This window comes from Mizuhopecten yessoensis, unplaced genomic scaffold (assembly GCF_002113885.1).
Source record: "Mizuhopecten yessoensis strain PY_sf001 unplaced genomic scaffold, ASM211388v2 scaffold9685, whole genome shotgun sequence".
Lineage (NCBI taxonomy): Eukaryota > Metazoa > Mollusca > Bivalvia > Pectinida > Pectinidae > Mizuhopecten > Mizuhopecten yessoensis.
In genome coordinates this window covers 906006-932346 of record NW_018408171.1, presented here as the reverse complement: position 1 = coordinate 932346, position 26341 = coordinate 906006, and the positions used below count along the sequence as shown (strand labels likewise).

Below are 26341 nucleotides of genomic sequence, written 5' to 3'. Positions count from 1 at the left end.
GTTGACTTTTGGGTCGTATGATATTATTGTAATTTAACAATGTTTTTTCAAATTTTCAGGCAAATATTTGCTCTATGCTGATACTGGAAATATAGAACAGCATTGTTGGAATTGTTGTCTTTAAACTCTAATAATCTTGATCTAAAAATAATTTTACAGTCTGAAAACAAGATATTACAGTTAGAATCAATACGAAAGCAGACAAAAATAATAATTTTCCTGTCTGAAAATGAGATATTACAGTTAGAATCAATACTAAAGCAGACAAAAATAATAATTTTACAGTCTGAAAACGAGATTTTACAGTTGGAATCAATACTAAAGCAGACAAAAATAATAATTTTACAGTCTGAAAACGAGATTTTACAGTTGGAATCAATACTAAAGCAGACAAAAATAATAATTTTACAGTCTGAAAATGAGATATTACAGTTAGAATCAATACGAAAGCAGACAAAAATAATAATTTTACAGTCTGAAAACAAGATATTACAGTTAGAATCAATACTAAAGCAGACAAAAATAATAATTTTACAGTCTGAAAACAAGATATAACTGTAAGAATCAATACTAAAGCAGACAAAAATAATAATTTTACAGTCTGAAAACAAGATACTACAGTTAGAATCAATACTAAAGCAGACATCTTCTGTGTCTTTATATTTTCTGTCCGTCTAACACTAATACGCTATCTGTAACTTGGATATGAAATAAATATTTCTTTGCAAGTATATATTGACAGATTTGACTTACCTAGATAGTATAGAGGTTACTAAATACCTGAACTTAATATTTGTACAATATATAGGTCTATTTAATGTTTGATGTTTTTCTGTTGAAAGTTAAAAATCGAGATTCTTGTTGTGAAGTTGTCAGTAGAAATCTTTCATAAAATATTTTCAAATTAATTGAGATTGCTATCTACATGACAGTATAAAAAACAACAAAAAATCACCATGATAATATCAAGAGTGTTCATTAATACTTGACCATTGGGGGGTGTTGTACTTGGTATGGCCCTGTATAAGGTACAGGTAGATACAAATTGATTCCCTTATGCCTGTAGGACTGTAGACTTTGTTGTTGTATCTAGGTAAAGTTAGTTGTAGAGATGTCACTTGATTTTATCTCTATTTATTCAGGCCTGTGGCACAATTCATATATTTTTCAATATTTACTTTTTTGACATCTTGGTTTTCCGACACAATTATTTTTTAAAAAGATGCATATTGGCAAAAATCTTATATGCCTTATCACTACAATAACTTGAACATGGCTTCTCAGTCAAAACAATTTGCAATGTGAAAAATCCTTATTGATTTATGTGTATTAATAATAAACTTAAACACAAAAAAACAACATTATAAAGATGAATTTTCAGAATGACAATTCTGAAACACCCTAGGAATTTTTTTCTTTTAAAGACACCTTTTAAATGGTTCTTTCTTTCAAATGAAATCATCATATTTCAGAAAATTGGAATAGTTTAGCAAATTCATTGGTTGAAAAAGCTAAATTTTAGGGTCCAAAATCGAAAGTCTCTCTCCAAATTAGGGAGAGTTAGCAAGTTTTGTATCTGTTTCGCAATATTTTATCAGTTACATGAGCACTAGAAGTTGTTAAACACAGAATTATCAATGAAGTTCAATGGTCACTAGGACTCCGAACATGGTTAAAGATGAAGGAAAAATGATTTGAATTAATATCATCACACAACAAAATCATTAACAGATTTCTTTTTTTAACATCAATTACTAGCGGTTGTTATAGCTAGCACCAGTAATAATCTTGTTACAGTTGGTTTTCTAATAGTCTTAAAAAAGGCCTTCAGTAAGATTTTTAAATTGACCTGCAGTCCGTGTCATCAATGGGAAACGCCCTTCTTTAAATAATTATACAGGATCAGTCTTCATTGAAATGTAACATATCTATGTTTGTATGGTGTCTATTCATTGGCAGGTAGGATCAAAGCTATTAAATTAACTTTCCAGCAAGTTATTATGGAAATCTGCTGTACATTGTTTCTTTCAAACAAATTCAGTTAAGCTGGTAGGTAATGTACAATTTAAAAAGACGAACATGCATTGTGTTATCATATTAATCACCTTAGTTCTGTAGGATCCACCACCAGATAGTCACACACACAAGTATACATATACCAGCATGTTACAATACCAGGGGATTACATCCATATTGCATGTACAGTACTGAAAACTATTTCATGCTGAATTTATCATAAAACATGTCAACCCAGTAAATGAGGTTTAAATGTAGACAATAACACAATATTTGATCATTTATTGGATGCATGTACAAGATGTTGACAAAGTTGACAAAGATTTCCAGGAGTTAATGAACAGGAGATGATACAGGATTTGATTTAGATAAAAGTTTAAAAAGTCGTAACCTGCCAATTTAGAACTCCTGAGTTTGCATTGTTGAGGGTATTTAATACAGCACATGACTTGTACCTGGGATGGCTATCATTTAACAGATGGTATTGATAATGTCATATATAGACACTGATACGGCTGGCTCAAGGTCTCCATAGCTTAATTATTAAGCATGTGTTTAAATGGAACAAATTCTGGTCAGTAATTTTAAGAATGTTCATATATTTAGCATACATTTCAAATGATGGAATAAGAAGATCACAAAAGTGAAAAAAATAATGTGCTGTTTTGATTTAAAAGTCTAGGAATAAGCCGTTCAAACTCGTTATGAATTGGGAGTGAAGCTGACAAATCTTTACTGATTGTTAAGATGTTCTGTAGACATTGAAGTCTACTAATCCATCCTAAACCTATTAGGTCTAAGCACTATCAGCTTGATGACTCAACTTAACGACATTTAAAATACAAAAGATACTTTTATTTCTGTTATGGTAGAAAGTGAACACTGACAGACTTGAGGATATTTTTAGGCAACCTGATTAAAAGAAGTTAGAGGAAATATAAGAAAAAATGAAAGCTAATATTTTATATGGGTTAAGGCTTTTTGAGGACTAAATAAATCTGACACATTTTAATGCATCGCTTCACTTGAATGAATAATGTCGGGTATTTATCTCTATATATTTTGAATTCTAAACAAGTTTGAATGTGGACTGCATCGTAAGTCATGTCTTCGTCATGCTATCAGAAAAGGCTTCATTATTGATGCATGGGTGATATTAATCAGAGCAGTTCATTGAAGCGTGCAAAGTTAAGCATAGACTTAAGCTTTCTAAATAAACATAATTGTTTGAATATTTAAACATCTGTGAGCAAGTTTCAAGGTGAATTTAAAATTGGCTCGTCATATGAACAATTTCATACCCGATATCATTGCAGCCCTCAACCCAGATTAGTCCTTAGGCTCTCGCCCCTCGGGCTGATACAAGAGTTTCAGGTTAAGAAGGAATACGAAAAGAAAATGGTTATATGATAATTTTTATTACCGTACATTACTCCCTATACAAGCAGAATTACTAAAGCAACCTGAACCAGCCATGTAGATGGTAGGACTTTGCTTCTCCCTGCGATTATAAATGGTAGGATTTTGCTTCTCCCTGCGATTATAAATGAAATGTGGTGATCAAGCAGTCAAGTTGGGACCTAGCTATCTTGAAACTTTTACTCAAATATTCACATTTTGTTTTAAAGATAGTGAATTTTTGGGGGGTATTTTTTAAATTATAAATCTATGTGTCATATCGCTGTATTCTACTGTGCTTATTAGGTTGGAAAATCTTGCCCCACCCAAAAGTACCTATACCAGAACAACAATTTTACAGAGACTCGAGAAATGTTTACACAAGTATAACATCCCTATGTTCCAATCACAGTATGCACTGTTCAGTAAGATCCCAACTTCATAAATGTTTTCCAATAGTTCTAACACAGCCGTGAAAAGGTCACACTGGGTGTTTGTGTAGGGGTAAGTTCAAAGTCTGGTTAGTTTTATTTTAATGAAGACTTTTAGAAATACTTCAGGGAGCATTTTGATCAATAGACGTGACATTCTTATGCTAGTTTATGTTGTTTCACTTTGAACAGCTGAAGTTTTATAGATTTATATAAAAAAAAAATGGATCTTGATATTTGTGGAAATGGTTGAAAAGAATCCACGCCAATGTGAAGTGTCTGAGATGAACGGTGAGGATTTGTATTCAGCTACATGCAGTGTTACTTTAATGACTCCACCCGTCACACTTAATAAGTCTGTATGATACAGGTAACCAGAGTGAAAGACCTACGATAAAAACCATCCCACATCTTACTTTGATTAACTCAAGAAATGTAGGGTTCGGCGATGCATGATGTTATGGTTGTTGGCAACGATATACTGGGAGAATTTGCACATTAAGTCATGTCGATAGTGGATCAGGGAGTAGGGTTGAAGGCACTGGCTATGGTAGATGTTCCTAATGTTAGATAATGTGATGACCTCAATCTAGGATCATAATCTGGTCAGCTTGTAGCTGTATCTTGTAACTGATGGAATTATATCTGTGTAAAATACAACTGTTCACAACTTTAGTGTCATACTCGATTTGATCAAAGGTAAGTGTACCATATAATGCTGTAAAACAAATACTTTTTAGGATTTGCTCTTCAGTCTGGTTGAGGAAAAACTGTTTATGTAATGTCCATTTTGAATGATTGGTTGAGAATTTGATCAAATCAATTTTAAAATGTTCATCATTATATATACAGTTACAAAGAGATTTGGTTGAAATTCAAAGTATGGTCAACTTCACAATGACCAAACATAATGCAAATCATTGGTCAGTAATACAGTTCTGATCAGGGAATTTAGTCCAGATCTGTTTGCAATTGTCATATACAGTACAACCTGTCTAACCTGACCTCTGTATAATCTAGAAACCTGTATAAACCAGACTTTCGAACAAGTCCCACTGTGCACCTTACTAGATAGGTAAATCTTGAGTTTTGTAAAAAGCTGTATAAACAGAACAGAATAATTGAGTGTTGATATTGGGCTTTGACAGGTTTCACTCTATAGGATGACAATACTTGACAAGGACAGTTCATTTGTCGACAGATACAAGGGTCTTCATTCTGGAGATTCTAGGGTTTATTAACCTTCTAGGCAATCAATGGTTTTCTGACTTGAGATACCACCAGTTTGACCAATGTCTTTGTTTTACATACAGGGGGTAGAACCAGAAATCCTTTACTTTATTAAAGTGGTTAGAGGGGATTTTTACAGGATCTTACACTCCCGGTTAATGGGGGTCTCGCTGCAGATTTTACAGCAGGGTAGGCAGTTACAGCTATAATCTGAAATATATAACTTTATTTATAGTCAACTTTACCCCATAAACTGAAAGTGATGACTGATGCAATAGCTGTATGGCTGACAGTTGTATGACCACAACGCCTTAGGTCTTGTAATATATCATATATAATCTAGGCTGTCCCGTCTACACATTTCTGTGAATGTTTACATGTAATTTAGTACATGATTGGTACATGATTGGTAAAGTATCTGTTGAGAGTTCAGAAGTCTCAGGTTTGAAGCAGATCCGTCTTTTTTTCCATGTTACAGATGTAATGCAATATGAATATTATATCACATGATCTTGCTTTAAAAGTACTACTACAGGTGTTTGGGTGGGGATGTTCCATCTACATAATGCTTTTAAAAAGCAGGACCTAGTAATAGTTGGAAGGTAACAGATGTGAAAATAATAGATTAAATCCTTATGTATACAGAGATGTGCGATCTTGCATGCAGCATCTGTGTCTTGCATGCTAGATAGGGTAAAGTTTTGTAAAACATATTAAGTTCAAATAATGTTGGACAAAACTATTTGATAGATTTCATGTGTTAGCTTCTGTTATAAGTTATTTTAGAATGTTTCTCAAACAAGAAGTCTAGTCTTCTCATAACCTAACAATTCAGTTGAGGTAACTTTTTGGAGTGGTATCTTCTGAAATCTGTCTATGGTGCAACAGGATACTAGGAAGGTCTTCTCAAATATCTGTGATCGTTCATAGCTAAGGATGCATTTATAAGGATTGGGCATTGTTATACCACAAAGTCCATTCTCAACTGTGTTTACTTTAAAACTGTCTGACATAGGTCATATGATGCTTGTAATTCATTTAAGTAATAGAAATATTTCTAGCAAGAGTCAATATATTTGATGGAGATTTTCAGCATTATTACAGGCTTAAGTGTTGTGGCCTGGTGTATGTATTGATATTAGGCAATGAACAGAAAAGTCTACAAGTGTGGCCACACACAGGTTGTTTGATATTAGCCAGTCACAGGTGAATATTAGATGTTGTATGATAACTTATGTTACAATTCAGTGGTCATGTCATTATGGTAGAAATGAAGATCTTATACATGTAAGACTGACCTGACACCTATCTATACATCCAAGGTTTATTGACATTAATAGAATGATCGTATGAATATCAATGCACATTCGTCTTCAGATTTTTGTCTTGGCTGGCAAAAGTGACAAACCACTGCCCTTACCACTATCTCCTAAGCCTTCCTATCATCTTAGCTGCTGTCTAAATTGGATTCTCATTAGATCTTTGACCAGCAAAAATGAACAAAATGAAAAACAAAAAACAATAAAAGGATTTTTTTTTTATTAATTGTGAATCCTAAATTTAATTATTGTTTCTTCAAAGAATTTTTAAATGCAAAAATTTGCAGGATTTTTCATTATTATGAATCCTAAATTTCATTGTTTCTACATAGAATATGCAAGGCATCAAAAAGGAAGATGAGTATATTGACAAGGGAAGTTATTCATAAGCTAGGGGAAAAAATCACTTCTTCTGTATATCGTGAATAATCTTCTAGTTAAACAAAATTACAGTGATACTCTTCTATCTTAAATTAAATTCAGGTGTGTCCTGGAATAAGAGTGTTTAAAAGATTAAATTAATAAGATACAATGAGACAAACTGGTTTTCATTGGCAAAATTCTGATATGTTAATATTCTTTTCTGTAAACATTTTACTTACCAGTTGGTTACACTTTACATGTAAACATGTATTTCTTAAGGTTAAAATACTATTTACATAATGTAGTACACAACTGTTGCACGCCCATATACAATTATATTTGGTCCTTCATGTGGAAGCCTGGGTTGATGGTAAGGCTGATTGGTTAGATAATTTGCAGTATGATAGTTTGCAGCAGATACATTTGAATTTATTTCAAATACTGCAAATAAATACAACTTTACACTTTCAAGGTACATTAAGGGGACATGCACAGGTTATATCCGTATCCATTTGGTTTTTTGATTTGGTGGGTAATCTCTATTCATTGCTGAAGGTAGCATTAAATCAGGATTTATTTGCCATTCCATAAATAATCATGTGATATGGTGATTCTCCATTGATCAAATACATCTATATTGTGTCTTAGATTGTCTGAGTAACAGATGCTATTTCCTGGATTTGACAGAAGACATAATTATGCTGAATGTAGTGCAGAAAATGCTTTAGTAAATCTGGTTTTCTCCAGGTTTTTTGTGGTATTCATATAGTATTACTATTTGTTTTGGTGTCTCCTGGTCATTGCTGTTGACTTTATTTTGTAGTTTGTTGTGTTGAGACAGAGGTACATTTATTTCTATTTTCCAGGTGATACTAGACAGCGGACCTATCTACCATGGCCATGTCCAGGAGATAGGTGACAAAGAGAACCCGGTGGTAGTGTACATTGAGGAACTGGGGGAGAAGTAAGTTCATGTTTCTTTACCAAATCTGGGTCTACCAAGGCTCTGTACCTTATCATGAAAAGAAAAACAATGACCCTGATTGCTCTAGTCTACCCAACTGCGTAAATGGATAGCAGCATCTTAAAAAGTAAACCCATGAAAGATTGGTGTTCTTATTGGGCAAATCAAGATAATGGATGCAGTAAAACCTGTAAGATAGAAATACTACTTGTCAAACTTCACAGCTGGCAACTTGTACTGTGTATTTTTGAACATTTATAGAATTTTCAATTATATTAGAAGCGTGGAATGGAACCATTGCTTGTACCTCAAATAAGAGTTCAAGTTCAGTAACCCAAGGTCACTCTTTGTGGCTGATGATGAAAGGATTGATCAGTGTAACATTTTGGAAATGTAATTTATGAAACTTTTCTTAATTCAATGACATTCCTTAACATGGAAACATTCCTTAACTTGAATAGATTCTTTAACTTATTTCTTTATTTATAAACGTTCCTCAACCTACAAAGATTTTTTAACTTGGAAACATTTCTAAACTTGGAAGCACTCCTTAACTTAGGAGATTCTTAACTTCGAAATATTTCTGAACTTACAGAGATTCCTTAATTTAGTATCATTCCTTAACTTAAGCCTCCTGGAAAATATCAAGTGATGTTCATGACACTCGAGTCGGATTCAACATAGAAATATATAGAAAGTGTGTAAAAGTGTGTAACTTTAGGGAGTTATCATTTTACCTGTATTAGATCAGGGAGGTATTGATCTAGCACATTAGTGTCAACAGATCTATAAAGAATTCTTAATTTATGGAGATAAAGTAAAATATGAGAACGAGTTGTGCTAGAAGGAAGTAAGTTTAGCTGGTAATGTCAGTCAGAAGTTATTGTGAATTTGTCACATTATAGCAGATACAGCTGTCACAAGAATACTTTTTATATAACTTAAAAATTATGCAACGTCTGGAGAATCACGATGCAAGAAGTATATTAATAAGCATGATCTTTGACCTGTTGTATTAAGGATTGAAATTCACGCCATGAATTCAGAATGCCGCATAAAATATTTGCGACTTGTTATTTGTGTTGTGGTTATATTTTAAAGGACATTTCAAACGGGGTCACCCTAAAACTTGCATTATGCTTATTAGCAAATTAGAGCTCTAATTGTACAACTGTTGTGTTTATTTGTCACTTTGGAATGTTGCTCAAGGATTATATAGCGAGCATTATTAATGGATAAAATGATTGTATTTTAGACGAGAGATACCGTTAGACAGTCTTCGCCCTACTAAATCCACCTTACGTGCTGGTGAGTCAGAAATCTCTTTTATTCTCATTATTTTTTCCTTTAGCTAAATAATTATGATAAATAATAAAAATAAATGTTTAGACGGTAACATATATAGAGGTTTGTCTAGCCCTTTCACCACTGTAGACCATAATGGACTCATCCAGATCAATGCATGGTACAGTCTTCTTAAGTTACATAGGGGTGAAAGGGTTAATTAACAGTTTGGCCCTGTAGCTGTCTTCAGCATTTAAATGGCATTTGAAGTATTATTAGCTCAACTGGTCCGAAGGACCAAGGTAAGCTTATGCCATACCGTGGCGTCCATCGTCCGTCCGTACGTCCGTACGTCAACAATTTCTTTAAACGATTTCTTCTTCTTTACCTCTGGTTGGAATTAAACTAAATTTGACTGGAAGCATCGCTAGGTGGTGTGGATTCAAAATTGTACAAATGGTGGGGCTGACCCCCAGGGGGCTGAGGGGCGGGGCCAAAAGGGGTCAATTTGGCCATATTGCTTTAAGCGACTTCTTCTCTGGAACTAAGAAGTGGATATCAACCATATTTGACTGGAAGCATCCCTAGGTGGTGGTGATTAAAAATTGGTCAAATGGTGGGGCTGACTTCCCAGGGGGCTTAGGGGTGGGGCCAAAAGGGGGCAATTTGACTATATTACTACAAACGACTTCTTCTGTAGAACTGTGCTCTGGATATCAATCATATTTGATCAAAAGCATTCCTGGAAGGCAGGGATTTAAAATTGTACAAATGGTGCGGCTGACCTCCCAGGGAGCTGAGGGGCAGGGCCAAAATGGTATTTGGCTATACTGCTTTAAGCGACTTCTTCTCTGGAACTAAGAAGTGGATATCAACCATATTTGACTGGAAGCATCCCTAGGTGGTGGTGATTAAAAATTGTACAAATGGTGGGGCTGACTCCCCAGGGGGCTAAGGGGCGGGGCCAAAAGGGGGCAATTTGGCTATATTGCTACAAACGACTTCTTCTGTAGAACTGTGCACTGGATATCAATCATATTTGATCAAAAGCATTCCTGGGAGGCAGGGATTTAAAATTGTACAAATGGTGTGGCTGACCCCCCAGGGGGCTGAGGGGCAGGGCCAAAAAGGGTATTTGGCTATACTGCTTTAAGTGACTTCTTCTCTGGAACTAAGTGATGGATATCAACCTTATTTGACTGGAAGCATCTCTAGGTGGTGGAGATTCAAAATTGTACAAACGGTTGGGCTGACCCCCCAGGGGGCTGAGGGGCGGGGCCAAAAGGGGGCAATTTGGTTATATTGCTATAAATGACTTCTTCTGCAGAACTATGCCATGGATATTGATCATATTTGGTCGGAAGTATTCATGGGAGGCAGGGATTCAAAATTGTACAAATGGTGGGGCTGACCCCCCGGGCTAAGGGGTGGGGCCAATAAAATGTATTACTTGGAAATGGTTGAGATCCCCACCATATAACCATATATACAATTGCTGAGTATAAAGAGAAGAATGCACATTTGCTTCCAGGATGTCCCTAGGGTCTGGCCCCACCCTTGGAGACATAGTCCCTGGGCCATAACTTTAAAACGGTTGAGATCCCCACCCCAAAACTATATATACAAATGCTGGGCATAAAGAGACGAATGCAATCATGATATCAGAATAGACCCTGGGGTCTGACCGAACCCCTAGGGACCTAGTTTCTTAGTCACAGCTTGGAAACAGTTGAGAGCCCCACCCTATAACCGTATATATACAATTGCTGAGTATAAAGAGATGATTGCACATATGCTTCCAGGTTGGCCTTGGGGACTGCCCCACCCTTGGAGACTTAACCCCTGGGTCATAACTTTGAAATGGTTAATATCCCCACCCCAAAACTATATATACAATTGTTGGGCATAAAGAGACGAATGCAGTCATGATATTAGAATTGATCCCAGGGTCTGCCCCACCCTTGCAGACTTGGCCCCTGGGTCATAACTTTGAAACGGTTGAGATCCCCACCCCAAAACTATATATACAAATGCTTGGCAAAAAGAGACAAATGCAGTCACGATATTAGAATCGATCCTGGGGTCTGGCCACAACTCTAGGGACCTAGTTACTGAGTCAAAGCTTGGAAACAGTTGAGATCCCCACCCCATAACCATACATAAAATTGCTGGGCATGACAAATCTAATATAGCTATGTTACAAGGATTGGCCTTGGTGTCTGTCATATTCCCTTGATCTCATTTGGAGAATATTTTGCCATGATTGCTTAGGTATCCAGGTGAGCGATAAAGGCCCTCTGGGCCTCTTGTTAATGTCTTAAACAGTAAGAAGAATTGTTGCTAGTTTATGAAATATCTGACAAGTGAAGTGAAGTACATTATACTTTTCCCTTCCACCACATCCGAGAAGGATTAAAGTCATCTTTAGTGAGTTAGATATGGTACAAATCATTGTTTTCTTTTTACATTTTAGTATTTTCATATATTTTGTCACTAAGAATCCTTCTGATGCAATCTTGTATGTCACTTTGTAAGAGAATGAGTTTTAATCAATTAACGAAATGTAGATAAATAACATCATAACAAGCCACAGGCTTTCCATTGATGTCTTACCTATTAGATACCTATGGTCCATTGATGTCTTACCTAGTAGATACCTATGGTTCATTGATGTCTTACCTAGTAGATACCTATGGTCCATTAATGTCTTACCTAGTAGATACCTATGGTCCATTAATGTCTTACCTAGTAGATACCTATGGTCCATTGATGTCTTACCTAGTAGATACCTATGGTCCATTGATGTCTTACCTAGTAGATACCTATGGTCCATTGATGTCTTACCTAGTAGATACCTATGGTCCATTGATGTCTTACCTAGTAGATACCTATGGTCCATTGATGTCTTACCTAGTAGATACCTATGGTCCATTGATGTCTTACCTAGTAGATACCTATGGTCCATTGATGTCTTACCTAGTAGATACCTATGGTCCATTGATGTCTTACCTAGTAGATACCTATGGTCCATTGATGTCTTACCTAGTAGATACCTATGGTCCATTGATGTCTTACCTAGTAGATACCTATGGTCCATTGATGTCTTACCTAGTAGATACCTATGGTCCATTGATGTCTTACCTAGTAGATACCTATGGTCCATTGATGTCTTACCTAGTAGATACCTATGGTCCATTGATGTCTTACCTAGTAGATACCTATGGTCCATTGATGTCTTACCTAGTAGATACCTATGGTCCATTGATGTCTTACCTAGTAGATACCTATGGTCCATTGATGTCTTACCTAGTAGATACCTATGGTCCATTGATGTCTTACCTAGTAGATACCTATGGTCCATTGATGTCTTACCTAGTAGATACCTATGGTCCATTGATGTCTTACCTAGTAGATACCTATGGTCCATTGATGTCTTACCTAGTAGATACCTATGGTCCATTGATGTCTTACCTAGTAGATACCTATGGTCCATTGATGTCTTACCTAGTAGATACCTATGGTCCATTGATGTCTTACCTAGTAGATACCTATGGTCCATTGATGTCTTACCTAGTAGATACCTATGGTCCATTGATGTCTTACCTAGTAGATACCTATGGTCCATTGATGTCTTACCTAGTAGATACCTATGGTCCATTGATGTCTTACCTAGTAGATACCTATGGTCCATTGATGTCTTACCTAGTAGATACCTATGGTCCATTGATGTCTTACCTAGTAGATACCTATGGTCCATTGATGTCTTACCTAGTAGATACCTATGGTCCATTGATGTCTTACCTAGTAGATACCTATGGTCCATTGATGTCTTACCTAGTAGATACCTATGGTCCATTGATGTCTTACCTAGTAGATACCTATGGTCCATTGATGTCTTACCTAGTAGATACCTATGGTCCATTGATGTCTTACCTAGTAGATACCTATGGTCCATTGATGTCTTACCTAGTAGATACCTATGGTCCATTGATGTCTTACCTAGTAGATACCTATGGTCCATTGATGTCTTACCTAGTAGATACCTATGGTCCATTGATGTCTTACCTAGTAGATACCTATGGTCCATTGATGTCTTACCTAGTAGATACCTATGGTCCATTGATGTCTTACCTAGTAGATACCTATGGTCCATTGATGTCTTACCTAGTAGATACCTATGGTCCATTGATGTCTTACCTAGTAGATACCTATGGTCCATTGATGTCTTACCTAGTAGATACCTATGGTCCATTGATGTCTTACCTAGTAGATACCTATGGTCCATTGATGTCTTACCTAGTAGATACCTATGGTCCATTGATGTCTTACCTAGTAGATACCTATGGTCCATTGATGTCTTACCTAGTAGATACCTATGGTCCATTGATGTCTTACCTAGTAGATACCTATGGTCCATTGATGTCTTACCTAGTAGATACCTATGGTCCATTGATGTCTTACCTAGTAGATACCTATGGTCCATTGATGTCTTACCTAGTAGATACCTATGGTCCATTGATGTCTTACCTAGTAGATACCTATGGTCCATTGATGTCTTACCTAGTAGATACCTATGGTCCATTGATGTCTTACCTAGTAGATACCTATGGTCCATTGATGTCTTACCTAGTAGATACCTATGGTCCATTGATGTCTTACCTAGTAGATACCTATGGTCCATTGATGTCTTACCTAGTAGATACCTATGGTCCATTGATGTCTTACCTAGTAGATACCTATGGTCCATTGATGTCTTACCTAGTAGATACCTATGGTCCATTGATGTCTTACCTAGTAGATACCTATGGTCCATTGATGTCTTACCTAGTAGATACCTATGGTCCATTGATGTCTTACCTAGTAGATACCTATGGTCCATTGATGTCTTACCTAGTAGATACCTATGGTCCATTGATGTCTTACCTAGTAGATACCTATGGTCCATTGATGTCTTACCTAGTAGATACCTATGGTCCATTGATGTCTTACCTAGTAGATACCTATGGTCCATTGATGTCTTACCTAGTAGATACCTATGGTCCATTGATGTCTTACCTAGTAGATACTTATGGTCCATTGATGTCTTGCCTAGTAGATACCTATGGTCCATTGCTACATTGGTATATATTGTTCCCCTCTTTTGTATTAGTGTATCTTGACCTTAAACATTTCTGATCACTTAAAATCACCAGGATATTATATTGTCTGCAAAGCCTGGTTACTTCAGTTGAGAGTATTCTGTCATCGTGTTTACTCATTATAGCACATACAGTGCCCTGGACTTATACTTGGGGCTTATAGCACATACAGTGCCCTGGACTTATACTTGGGGCAGAATCTCTTCCCCCAACCATCCTTAAATGACCTTAGCTGGACGTCGAACAAAATAAAACAAAAATTAAAATATTCCCCCAACAATACTGTGTGATCCTAGTACCCTCAACAGAAGGAGAAATGTTTAATAAATAATTTAAATTGTCACTTCAGTTAAAAGTTTTTACAAAATGTTCATTTACATTCCAGACTTGCTGTGGAAAAGTTGGAGACGAAAGGTATGGACCTGTTTTGTTTGTGAAAATAATTATTAAAAGGATATATGATGTCCTTATACAGGAGTCACCATTGATGATATTGAACTTTATTCTTCAATCAACTTTGATTATGATAATTCACATTTCACTGGTATAAAAATAAGTGTGATTAAGTAATTTAAACTATTATAATGTACATGTCATGTTGGCCCAATTCACAGATGTTATCTTCTCTTTTACTAACAGAGTCCTATTATGCCGGTAGCTCAATTAGGACCAAGCATCCCAAACTGTCCTCCTCCTCTTGTGCCTAAAATGGCCGGCCCAAACACCAGGTAGGTCTTACGGCTCAAACTAATATCGATGGAAGTTTACCTGTAGAGTGTGACAGGTTGCACAATTATCTGTCTGTTCTTGTATCAAAACTTGTACCAAAGAGGATTTTTGACAATTAAGTTTTAAACAGTATTATTGAGGTTGTCCTTTGCCAGTCACATGGAGTTTTGCCTTGAACGTATTCCATAGAGAGTCTGTCACATGTACGTTTAATGAGCTGCTTAAACATTGATCCACCCTAATAGTTTTAACTGTGAGTTATGTGATTAATCTTTAGGATATGAAAAAGGAAAGAAGTAATATCTATATGTACATTTTGTGGTTCATTATTGTTAATCTTAATGTATGTGTCCGTTTCAATTTGTATATGGAGATAGGGATTAGAAGAAGCTATAACACTAAATGATGTTGTGTATTAAGTGCGTAATTTGACCTCGGTATGTCCTTCATAATGCTTATGTTTCTAAATATTATTTTACAGACCTAACAACATGATGCCATTAAAACAGATTCAGAACACCAGTCAACAGACGAGGGGTAAGTTGTTTATCAGCTAATCATGTGATAGCCACACTCAGGACAAACTTCATAAATGTTTCATTTTATTGTTATTGACTCAAAGTGTCTAGGTTTGTGACCTTGGCTCAGTGTCTAGATTTGTGACCTTGGCTCAGTGTCTAGGTTTGTGACCTTAGCTCAGTGTCTAGGTTTGTGACCTTGGCTCCATTGCTGAGGTCACTTCAGAAAGGTGTTTAACTTGTGAAATAAGGAAATGCATTGACTATTCAGGATAGTGGTCATCTGTTAATATTGCTCAGATTACTTAATTTTATGTTCATACAAATGCACATATTCTTTCACTATTATGCCAGTTCGATCACTTTGATTTAGTTACAGAGTAATCATTTATCCTGTGAATGAAACATTTCAGGACAAATATGTGTTTAATTTAAATGCTGCATTAAATGTGACAGTTTGGCATGGTGGTATTATTCTACAGTGTTTCCTGAATGTTTCATATAATATTGACTTTTTGTTTTGTTTTCAGAAGTGGTCCACACTGTAGTACCACAAAATGGACCGCAAGCCACACCCCTAAAACTGCCACAGCCTCTGCAGTCCCCCTATCTTATGACCCAGGGACCTCCTCCACCTGTTCAACCTATGAATGGGAACTGTAACCTCCCCCTCCTCAACGGCCCATTTCCAGGACCCTTCCATAAAGGCAATGGCCCTGTGTACAACGCAGCTCCTCAACAAGCACTAACCCCACAGCACTTAATCCCACCCCCACCGTCAACAGAGATACAGGTGGTGTCCCCTGGTGGCAATCAGATGTACCCATGTATTTGGGTTCCCTTCATGGACAGCATGTCACTGCGACAGGTCAATGTCAATATGCCTCCGTCACAGGATCCCATGGGGCAAGATCTACCTTTTACAGGTAGGTATTTCATAAATATTTACAATATAGCTTACTATAGTTGAAATCTTCAGAAATGACTGGAGAGATTATAAAAACCCTCATGTATTAATATAATAAACACGCTATAACTGCATTACAGAGGATTTAATATTAAGCTCTGGTCGACAAAGTGTCAAATGCTACTGTTTCCTATCCTAGTATTGTAAGGGTCGACCAAGTGTTGACCTTTATTCATCATAACTCACATTTCCTCAGTACCTGGAAATAATTGCAGGTTTACTTCGGAAAAGGATGATTTGTCATGGACAGACAATATAGGAGCTCGGAATGATTGCCATTAATTTACTAGAGAAGTTAAGGACAACATGCAGCAAGCCTGCAGTATAAACACATCTTACTGGAAATCTCAAAATAAACAGGAATACCTATTTTAGATGATTTGTGCTTGAAATCAATTAGTCCTTAAGATTTCGTTTCATTATTTGCAACATTATTTTCCTGTTCCATGTGGGAATCCAAGGGAGATAACTCTATCCGATATTTTTCAAAATATAAAGCATCGAGGTGATTTATTGAGAACCTTGTTATTTTGACCAGTAGAAGAATACCTACCACCAACACAGTTAGCAATAATGAAACAAGCCTGCTATGAAGCATTTGCAAACTGATTTTTTTAAGCTCTTTGCAAACAAGTTCTTGGTTAATTTGTGATATACAATCTGTACTCACAATGTCAGTGTTAATTTTCAAAACCATCCCAGGTAATAGGTGGGAGAAAAAAGAGTAAGTTTGTATGCAGATATAGGATTATATGGAAATTCTATTAGTGTAGAATTTTGAATTGTAGCTTTGGTAAGCCTCTGTTCAAATCCCAAATTCTTTACCTCGGATAAAATGTCTATCCCCTTACGTACATGTGATGGAATCAACTAATCACTGACATAATTGTTATTCCTTAATATATATAATCTGATGTGTTGTTTTTGACTTTTTATATTGAAGATACACAGACTATGAGATTCTTCTTCAACCTTGGAGTAGAGGTATGTTATACTAGCTTGGTCACATACGTAAAATTAATTAAAGTTGTATCTGTGGCAATGTATGAGAAATTCCAGGATGCTTACTGGAAACCTTAAATAGAAATATTTCGTGAACTTCAACTACATTCAAGCTATCTGGACTAGAAAATACAATACCTAGCCGTTGTGAAAAAAAATACATTTACGTTTATAAAAATAAATAAAATAGAAGGCAATATTATATGTTCTACTTGAAGCAAAATCTAAAAAGATTAAAATATTTTACATTTCATGATTTGTTCAAACTGTAATGAAATAAGTGTAAATCTTATCAGTAGTTTTAGTTTCAGTTATAGATGAAACTTTTAAGCATTTGGTAAATGTATTCAATCCATGACTTTTATTTCTTCGTTGTAATAGCATTATGTTCTTTGTACATTGCAGTACTATCGATCCGTAAGCCAGATGAGCTGTTCCATGTCGGTCAACAGCTGTCCACCACAGGGTCAGTCTGGTATTGTTTACTGTCAGTCCAAATCCTCCTCCTCCTCATCAAACAACAACATCAGCAAACACACCACAAAACCACCACCAACACAGCCTAACACAAAATCCAGAGTCGACCCATGCCTTGCCAGTCCATCTGAGCTTGACGATAAGAGGAGTAATACTTCCGCTGACAGCGGATGCGAGTCTGAAAGCTCGGCAACTGTATCTGGTCACCCGAGCAACAGCAAAAATGAAGGCTACATGACACTTCTGAAAGAAAGTGTGGCCACTGTTAAATCTGTGTCAAATGAAAGTAATCTAGAGAAAATTAGTGCATGCTCAGATATGTCTGTAGGCGAGTCAAATGAAGGGTCGATCATCAACGAGCAGGACCAGCAGGCCGGGCGTCAGATGAAACATAGGCGGAAATATTATATGTATGGTGACCTCAAGCTTGTTAAGCCAATCAAAGATATCCCAAAACGTTTCTTAAACATGTTGGCGGCCACAAGTGCTGAGCGAGCCCGTTGTGAGGGAGAACCCATCATACTTGCATCGCCTCCAACACCACCTGGTAATGAAAATTTTATTGAAAATCAAAACTCACAATATATTAATTGTTCTGGTCATCAAACATCAATGGACAATTGCTCTGTGTCCAGTGAAGGGGGTAACGGGCAGACTATAGTTAGCTCAGTAGATTCTCAGCTCTCTGCATGCCAGACTAACTATCAGGCTTTGTATATCCCCCCACAGCAGTCCTCCCTCCCAAGTGTCCAAACTCCTGCTTGCAGCACTGGTGACAGTTTCACTAACACCTCATGTACTCAACCTCCATTTTATACAGGTTATAGTAACACCAGCTTCCCTCCACAAATGGGCACTGTGTATTTCACCGACCAGACCTGTCCTCAAGGCATGCCATCCGGGTACACCACCTACTCACCAGGAATGGGACCTCTGACTGGATCCACCGGTCCTCATCACCCAAGCCCCCAGCAGGCTCTCACCTACAGTGTTAGCCACCAGGTGTCCTCACAGGTTGCTATAGCAGCCTCACAATGACTGTCAGTGGCATAGCTGCCTATCGGCCAACTGCATACACATCAACTTCTACACATAAGTTCACACTGGGTATCCCGATACGATGACAAATAATCCAGAGTCAGATTTATCAAGCATGATAAAGGTGAGAGGAAGTTAAGATAAAAGATGTAGGCGATGGTCCGTGGTTCAGTTCATTTAACTACTGCGTTAAAGAAGTAAGTGTAAAATTCAGAGTAGAAACAACATTGTTTGAGGTATTTGATGTGTCATTCAGCCTTTTACACTGTTGTTTTGGTTAAGATTTACCATTGTATTACTTAAAAGTTTTATGTACTCTCTTGATCTATTTTACATAGTAACGTTTTGTGACATTTAGTGAAGATTTCTGTAGTTAGTAACGATTTGTGATAGTTAGTGAAGATTTCTGTAGTTAGTAACGATTTGTGATAGTTAGAGAAGATTTCTGTAGTTAGTAACGATTTCTGATAGTTAGTGAAGATTTCTGTAGTTAGTAACGATTTGTGATAGTTGGTGAAGATTTCTGTAGTCAGTAACGATTTGTGATAGTTAGTGAAGATTTTAGGATAGGGTTTGACACCTTTGGGCACAGAAAACAAAAAAGTGGGAGCAAAATGTATGTGTATAAACAGATATGCACACTTATGAGCTGTCTTGAAATTATCTAAAATATAGACCATTTTCTAAGTTAATTTTCCTGAAACTTCCATGCACCTTGATTTTGACTCCTCATTATTTGTGCCAGCTCTGGGTCCATTGTATCGGTATACCCAGTGAGGTTAGAATCCACAACATAAACAAGATTGTTGAAATGGCATTGTGCCAGCTCTGGGTCCATTGTATCGGTATACTCAGTGAGGTTAGATTCCACAACATAAACAAGATTGTTGAAATGGCATTTATTGTAAACCTGTCCAATTCTTTGTGAAAGAAATGGTTCACTCCGTATATTTAAAGTTTTGAATGTTGTCAATCTTACACAAACCATATACATCTAGGTCATTCTGACAGTGTTTAAAATCTTCAAAACCGTTTTTCCATCGAGGGGCTTTGCCCCCCTGAACCCCCTCGCCTGAAAGGTTGCTTACACATCAAATGAAACCCAGCTACGCCCCTGACTGTCTCATTCAAAATCATGTCGATGACCTTCATTTCACCTTTCTTGCCATTCATCTTGCTCATGTCTTGATATTCTACTATATACATGACCTATATTGTTGATGACCTTGCCTTGTCCATGACCTTGACCCCTTTTTGTCATCAAGAATCATTTTCTGTTTAACGATATCATACACTGGTTCTGTCTCCATCACTCCATTATTGCATGAGTCATGTAATCATGTGCTTACTGGTGTTTGGTTCTATAACAACTCCCACTAGCCCAGTACATTATAGTCAAAATATGGTCAGTAAGCACTTCATCTGCCACATTGGTTTCTTCACAAATATTATTTATTAACAAGAAATAAACGATAAGTTTGCTACACAAGGCTACAACCAAGGCAGATGAGTCTAGCTAAGCCTGATGATGTTTTGATTGACAAATGTACTGGCTTGTAGTCCCATGTAGATTTTAGCTGTAACCCGACACTTACTTAATAGACTTCTATTTCAGGCTATTATTGTATTTGCCATATTGGCTGTTACAAAGGATTGTGGAGGTGCAGAGTGGAGGAGGAGATGGGTTAACTTGGAGATGGCATGGGAATTAATGAAGTTAATAAAGACCCCCTCACTCTTCTGAAACGGGGAACAATATCTAAAATCCAAATTCTGTTTAAAGTTTCATAAAAAAAATATTGGAAATATGGGTACTGTACCTGATTTGAGAGTACTAAACAAGAGATCTAGAGGAACATTCCACTTAGTATTTTGGGACTTGAGGGATAGGGGTGGATACATAGGTTGACCTATGGTGATGTGTATTTTCTTTTGGAGAAGGGTACCAATATGGCAAATACGGTAAGCTGATTTTGTAAATATTCTTATTTATGGAAATGGTAATAAAAGCTCCAGGTTTAACAATCCAATTAACAAGAAACTTTTAACATGAAAATTATCTGCTTTTCTTTCGAAATAATACCATACATGTAGTATTGCAGAAACTTAAAGACATTGTAAAATTCCCTGTCATAAATAACTTTGTCCAACCAACTACCTGATCCATGAAAAATCCTTGAGAATTTGAAATCCATGTTAGATTTACGTTTGCCTTAATAATGAGAGGTGGAGATGAACCAGCTTATCTTCCTGTTGAAAATTGTGGTTACTTTGTCAGTTTTAAAGACATTTTTTAGATGTAGTGTTTTCTTGTAGATTTAGATACATGTTTTGGATTGTGTCCAATACATTACCCGGCCGACAAGTGCTATTTTACAGACACAATAAGTGTACTTATTGTTGTACACATTTAAAAATTGTGTTCCTGTGACATGTTGTATTTTTTGTAAATAGATGTATTATGCATAACATACCATGAAAATGTCTCCAAACGTCATTTTATTATATTTGAGAACAAGAATTGTTTAGGAGTGAAATTTGGGCCCAATATTTTACACGAGTTATTTTATAATCCTTTTCACACAATCTTTCCATTTTGTCATACATATTTTTCAATTTCTTGAACTTTCAATCGTCAATTTTTTGTAGTTTATAATAATTTTCTAAATATGTTCTTTTAGAGGTTATTTGATATGTTAGTTCTTAAAAATGCAGTGCATTCTATTTCATTTACTTCTAAAATAAATAAATAATATTTATGGCTATAGAATCACTTTTTGTAATACAAATCAATATTATTCTGAATTTCCTGTCTACATATCTGTTTAAAACAAATACAATATTCATAATATAGTTAAATACTTGTGTTAATTCCAGTCTGATCACAACTTTGTTTTCTACAGACAGTGATTTTAACATTTTTCATTTCATTTTATCGTAAAATTCAGAAACGGTGACAGGTTCTCTTATAACCTCCTACGTGCCTGTCTTGTACTGTTACTATCGCTAAAGGAGGGCGTGTTTGTAATATTACTGTACGACATAAACAGTTAGCCTCTTACATCACACTTTACTTCCAAGCCAGCAGAAAGCAGTGATCTGTTTAGTGATCACTGTTATACAATCTGGCTACTCTTTTATAGACGTTTCTATCGCTATTATAGTCTACTTAACTGTCTAAATTTACTGAATGGTTTGATGAACATAGTGAACAAATATTTTACTGCAACATTTTTATGATGTGTGAGTTATCAAATTGTTACATTATTTGAGATAATGTTTTAGATACTGTGTTTTATATTACTTTCGATATTGATAGATCCATCGAATTAAGAAATCTTTAAAAGATAATATATATGCAGATAGTTTTTAATTTCAGAGCATTTATGTTACAGTTTGGTACTTTAATCAATTATAAATTTCTTGTATTAAAAGTATTTCGAAATTGTGGTTTCTACTGGAATTATATTTCATAAGTGAACTCATTCACCCCTAAAATTTCATAATGAACCATTCCAATCTTTGAATTGGAAGAGTTCAAATGTTTACTTCAGGGGTGAATGAGTTAATGCATATTGTGGTTAGTCCTCCTTACAGAACTTGATTTGTTAACACAGCTGGAGTTTGTAACATAACTTTTATATTTATTTTAAATTATTTTAATTTTTTCTTTGTTTAGTCAGTGTATTATACTGTAGAGATATTTATGTTGCCTGTATAAGGTATAGAATGTTGCCCCACTCACTAGTGAAATCCTTAATCTTGTTTTCTTATTATTGTGACTACTGTTTATTAACTCATTCACCCCTGAAGACACATTTGAACTCTTCCAGTTAAAAGGTTGGAAAAGTTCATTATGAAATTTTAGGGGCGAATGACATAAACCAGCTGTATGTGTTTATCAGTTAAAACCTATGACACTTATGATCAAAACAACAAAATTGCTCATCTATTTGTCTTTTAATTACTTGTGTTTTACAATTTTTCCACATACAGATAAATATGTATGTGTTCTGTTCATAACCTACACCTACATATCTAGTGTTGTTAATTAGTGAGATGATGAACCTCGTTAGTATGGTAACTTACAGTTGGTTTCTGCGACAATATCACTGCAGTCATCATACCTTATATTTATGGCCATTAAAATGACATAATAAGTAATTTATGATGTCCATAAAAAATCATTTCTGAAGCATTACAAAAATCCATTTTACATGAGGATAGTTAAGGTGAAGTACTACTAACGAGGTTCCAATGTATTGTAGATAATGTAAATATATTATAAAAACGAGGTTGTTAGTCTATCCATAGTGATAAGTCCATTAACATGAAGATGGTTCCCTTATATACAGTACTATACCTGTTAGCACTGAACATTAAGGTAAACGGGTGACCACGGTAATGGACCCATCACTTAGTAGTTCTTGTATTCTTATGCAAAAACAGTTTAAGTGTTGTTGTTCATAAAAATTTACATACATCTCATAAATCCTTATTTTTAAAATATCATTAACATATTTTAAAGTTTAAGATTTATATTGGAAGTAATGTTAAAATAATGTGTTGTTATTCATTTGCTTTGTTAAAGAATATATGTTACTATATTTTTCATGAAGAATTTATTCCTTGTATAAGTGTCTCATGTAGTCACAAATAATATAAAACTATAGTCACTACCAGTCAATGACTCGGCCTCCCTTACCCTTGTCATATAGGTGTAGTGTTCACGGAGCTGTTACTGATATCCCAGAAAGGTGGGATATTTAATGTACTGTTGTAGTAGGACAGCATTTGACAACTGTATGTTTGAAAAGAAATGATGTGTAAAATGTCGCTGTACCGTACGTAGAAGGTACAGTAGAACTTGTGAATATAGTGTCCCCATTATTTCATGAACTTGTAATGTAGCTGTGTTTAATTTCCCTGACCCAAATTACCGTCTTGTAAAGATCAATGTCCATTTTGACTATGGAGAACTAAGGCAGAAAGTAGGGTCTCTACTGTTCATTGTAACCATGTAACATCTAATTTATCCATGAACAAATAATAAGAATACAAAAAAATCTGTTTTATCATTGAGTATCCATGGCCAGTTTAACACTTGTTTTACTAATAGTATCACAGGAGTAGTCAGGGTTCATATACAGTGTGACCTGTCTTAATCGAACTCTGTGTAATCTGGATATCTGTATAAACCAGACATTCATCTTGTAAATCAAACCATTGCAATGTGAATACCTTTCTACTTTGGAAAATAATATTGGTACCTGTGGTACGTTGTTGAGACAGGTTTCACTGTAAGATTTATCTTTCAAATGACTTCATCCCCTCAGTATAACCCTTTTTGTTTGACCTTGTGTAAAGCCTATTCCATTATGTACTAGTTTGACTGGTCCTAGTCCACAGTCCACAGTGGGATCTGGTGCTAATATCACTTGTTCAAAGGTCAAGCTCTGAAGTAAATGTTCATCAATAAAACTGTTTATCATCATGTCTGCCTTTTAGTTGTCATTGTTTTCATTCAAATCTTAGGTTGCCAGTGACAAGGTCTAATGTGACCATCATGATCGTCTTTAATGTCTGTCGTCTTGCATCTTTGGTACGAAAAATGATTCACATTCCAAACTCAAGTTTGTACGGAGGGTGTGGTCCCTTCTTTGGAGCAGATGAGTTGGGCCCATTAGGGGAAATAGAGGAAAACATTAAAGATCCTTCTCCTTCTGTACCATTGAAGGGATTTTAACCAAACTTGTTCTAGAGAATTTTTGGGCAAAGGGAATTGAATATTTATAAATGGAAGAATTGGAGAATATTTTTCCATGATTGCTTAGATATCCAGGTGAGCAACACAGGCCCTCTGGGCCTCTTGTTTGAAAATCTATCGGCACAGAGCTTAAAATGACAAAAAGGACAATTACTCTGGAAAATAATGTCAAACTGAAATAATAAATATCGGGTAAACAAGTACTGGTATGTGACATGCCATTCATACATTGAAAGTGTTGTTGGAGCTTAGGTTTTGTTTGAGTTAAGGAGTTCACAGATTGGACAAAGTGATTCCAGTATACCACTCCAACTTTGTTGTTGGGGGTTCTATTATTTAAGGGCTAGAAAGACGTAACCAAAGGTCTCCTGCAAGGTCTAGCCAAGTATCCTAGTAACAATTTTGAAATGTCAAATTCAAGATGGCTGTCTTGTGGACCTCCCTTTTTTCCTGTCGTTCCCAAATATCAATATGGATAATGAGAGACCAGTGGAAACCTTCATGTAAAATTTGTGAAAGATACTTCTTGTAATGTTTGAGAAATAGTGCTAGCAATATTATACTCTGGTAGCCTTTTGAACATCTTCTGATCAGTCCATAAATTTGATATACATTTTCAGGGACCATTGGGATCCTTCATTGGAAATCTGAGAAAGATCCCTCTTGTACTTTCCGATAAATAGCACTTACAATCTTTGAACACTTAAATTTCAAGATGGCTGCTTATTGCTACCATGCCATCTTGGTTTTCCCATCAGTCCCAAAATTTGATATGCATAACAAGTGACAAAAAGGAACCTTCATTTAGAATTTGAGAAAGACCCTTAGAACACTTTCTGAGAAAGTGCTAACAAACTAACTTTCAAAATTCAAGATGGCTGCCTATTGGCCATCTTGGTTTTCTGTTCAATCCCTAAATTTGACATGCATAACACGAGCAGAAGCATGACTCGCCCGTCAGACCCACAGAAGGGTATTGCTATATTTGAAGGAGGTAGAGACATGATATAAATGTGTTTACTGCTTCTGTTGTGTTGGTGACGGTGACCTTGCCATTCATTTTTGAATTTATGGCGCAAGCTATTTTGTCTTTGAGAATTACTCTTTTGTGGCCAATTTTGCTAATGGTAAATTTGAATGGAATTAATCAAATAATTAAAAAGTTCTTGCATTTTCGACGGACTACCATTATTTGGTAATGAAAAGGGCAATAGCATTTAAATGTCATGATTTAAGAACTCATTCAAAGCATTCAGTTAATGCAACAACCAAGTAGTTTGATAAAAATCAGAGAACAATTGTTGGAGTTATTGTGGAAACAAGGAAAAGTAAACAGCAAAAATGAAGTACAGTGCTGCTATGTCAAGTGATGAACCAAAACGCGTCGAGTTGAAACTCGACAGAAAAACACATAATTGTGTTGAACATTATTGCTTCTAGCATTAGCGTACTAAAGTTGAAAGGAATTGATTAAAAAATAAAAAAAAGTTTTTGCATTTACTACACAATGCCCTTAGGTAGCAGTGTACAGTAGCTCACGGTGGCCATGGGTGATATTTTTGTACAATGAATAACCCCTGTAATATTATATGTATAAAAAAAAATAATCTGTGTCTACACAACAAAAGCTAGCTTTTCATGTAGTCTATTTTTGTACTCGGCACATGTGTAAATATTGTAAAAAATCCAGTTGAACGACC

General features: G+C 35.8%; 1 protein-coding gene across 1 annotated transcript in view; it reads left to right on the top strand.

The window, feature by feature from the left end:
* LOC110458655 (protein ovarian tumor locus-like) overlaps nucleotides 1-24370 on the top strand; it is a 90759-nt gene extending 66389 nt beyond the window's left edge. The window contains exons 11-18 of the mRNA XM_021510463.1: nucleotides 7624-7721; nucleotides 8977-9029; nucleotides 14529-14557; nucleotides 14783-14871; nucleotides 15354-15409; nucleotides 15921-16316; nucleotides 17301-17341; nucleotides 17765-24370. Coding sequence (XP_021366138.1) covers nucleotides 7624-7721; nucleotides 8977-9029; nucleotides 14529-14557; nucleotides 14783-14871; nucleotides 15354-15409; nucleotides 15921-16316; nucleotides 17301-17341; nucleotides 17765-18874 — 1872 coding nt within the window. The 3' untranslated portion in view covers nucleotides 18875-24370. The remainder of the gene's footprint in view (nucleotides 1-7623; nucleotides 7722-8976; nucleotides 9030-14528; nucleotides 14558-14782; nucleotides 14872-15353; nucleotides 15410-15920; nucleotides 16317-17300; nucleotides 17342-17764) is intronic.
* The last annotated feature ends 1971 nt before the right edge of the window (nucleotides 24371-26341 follow it).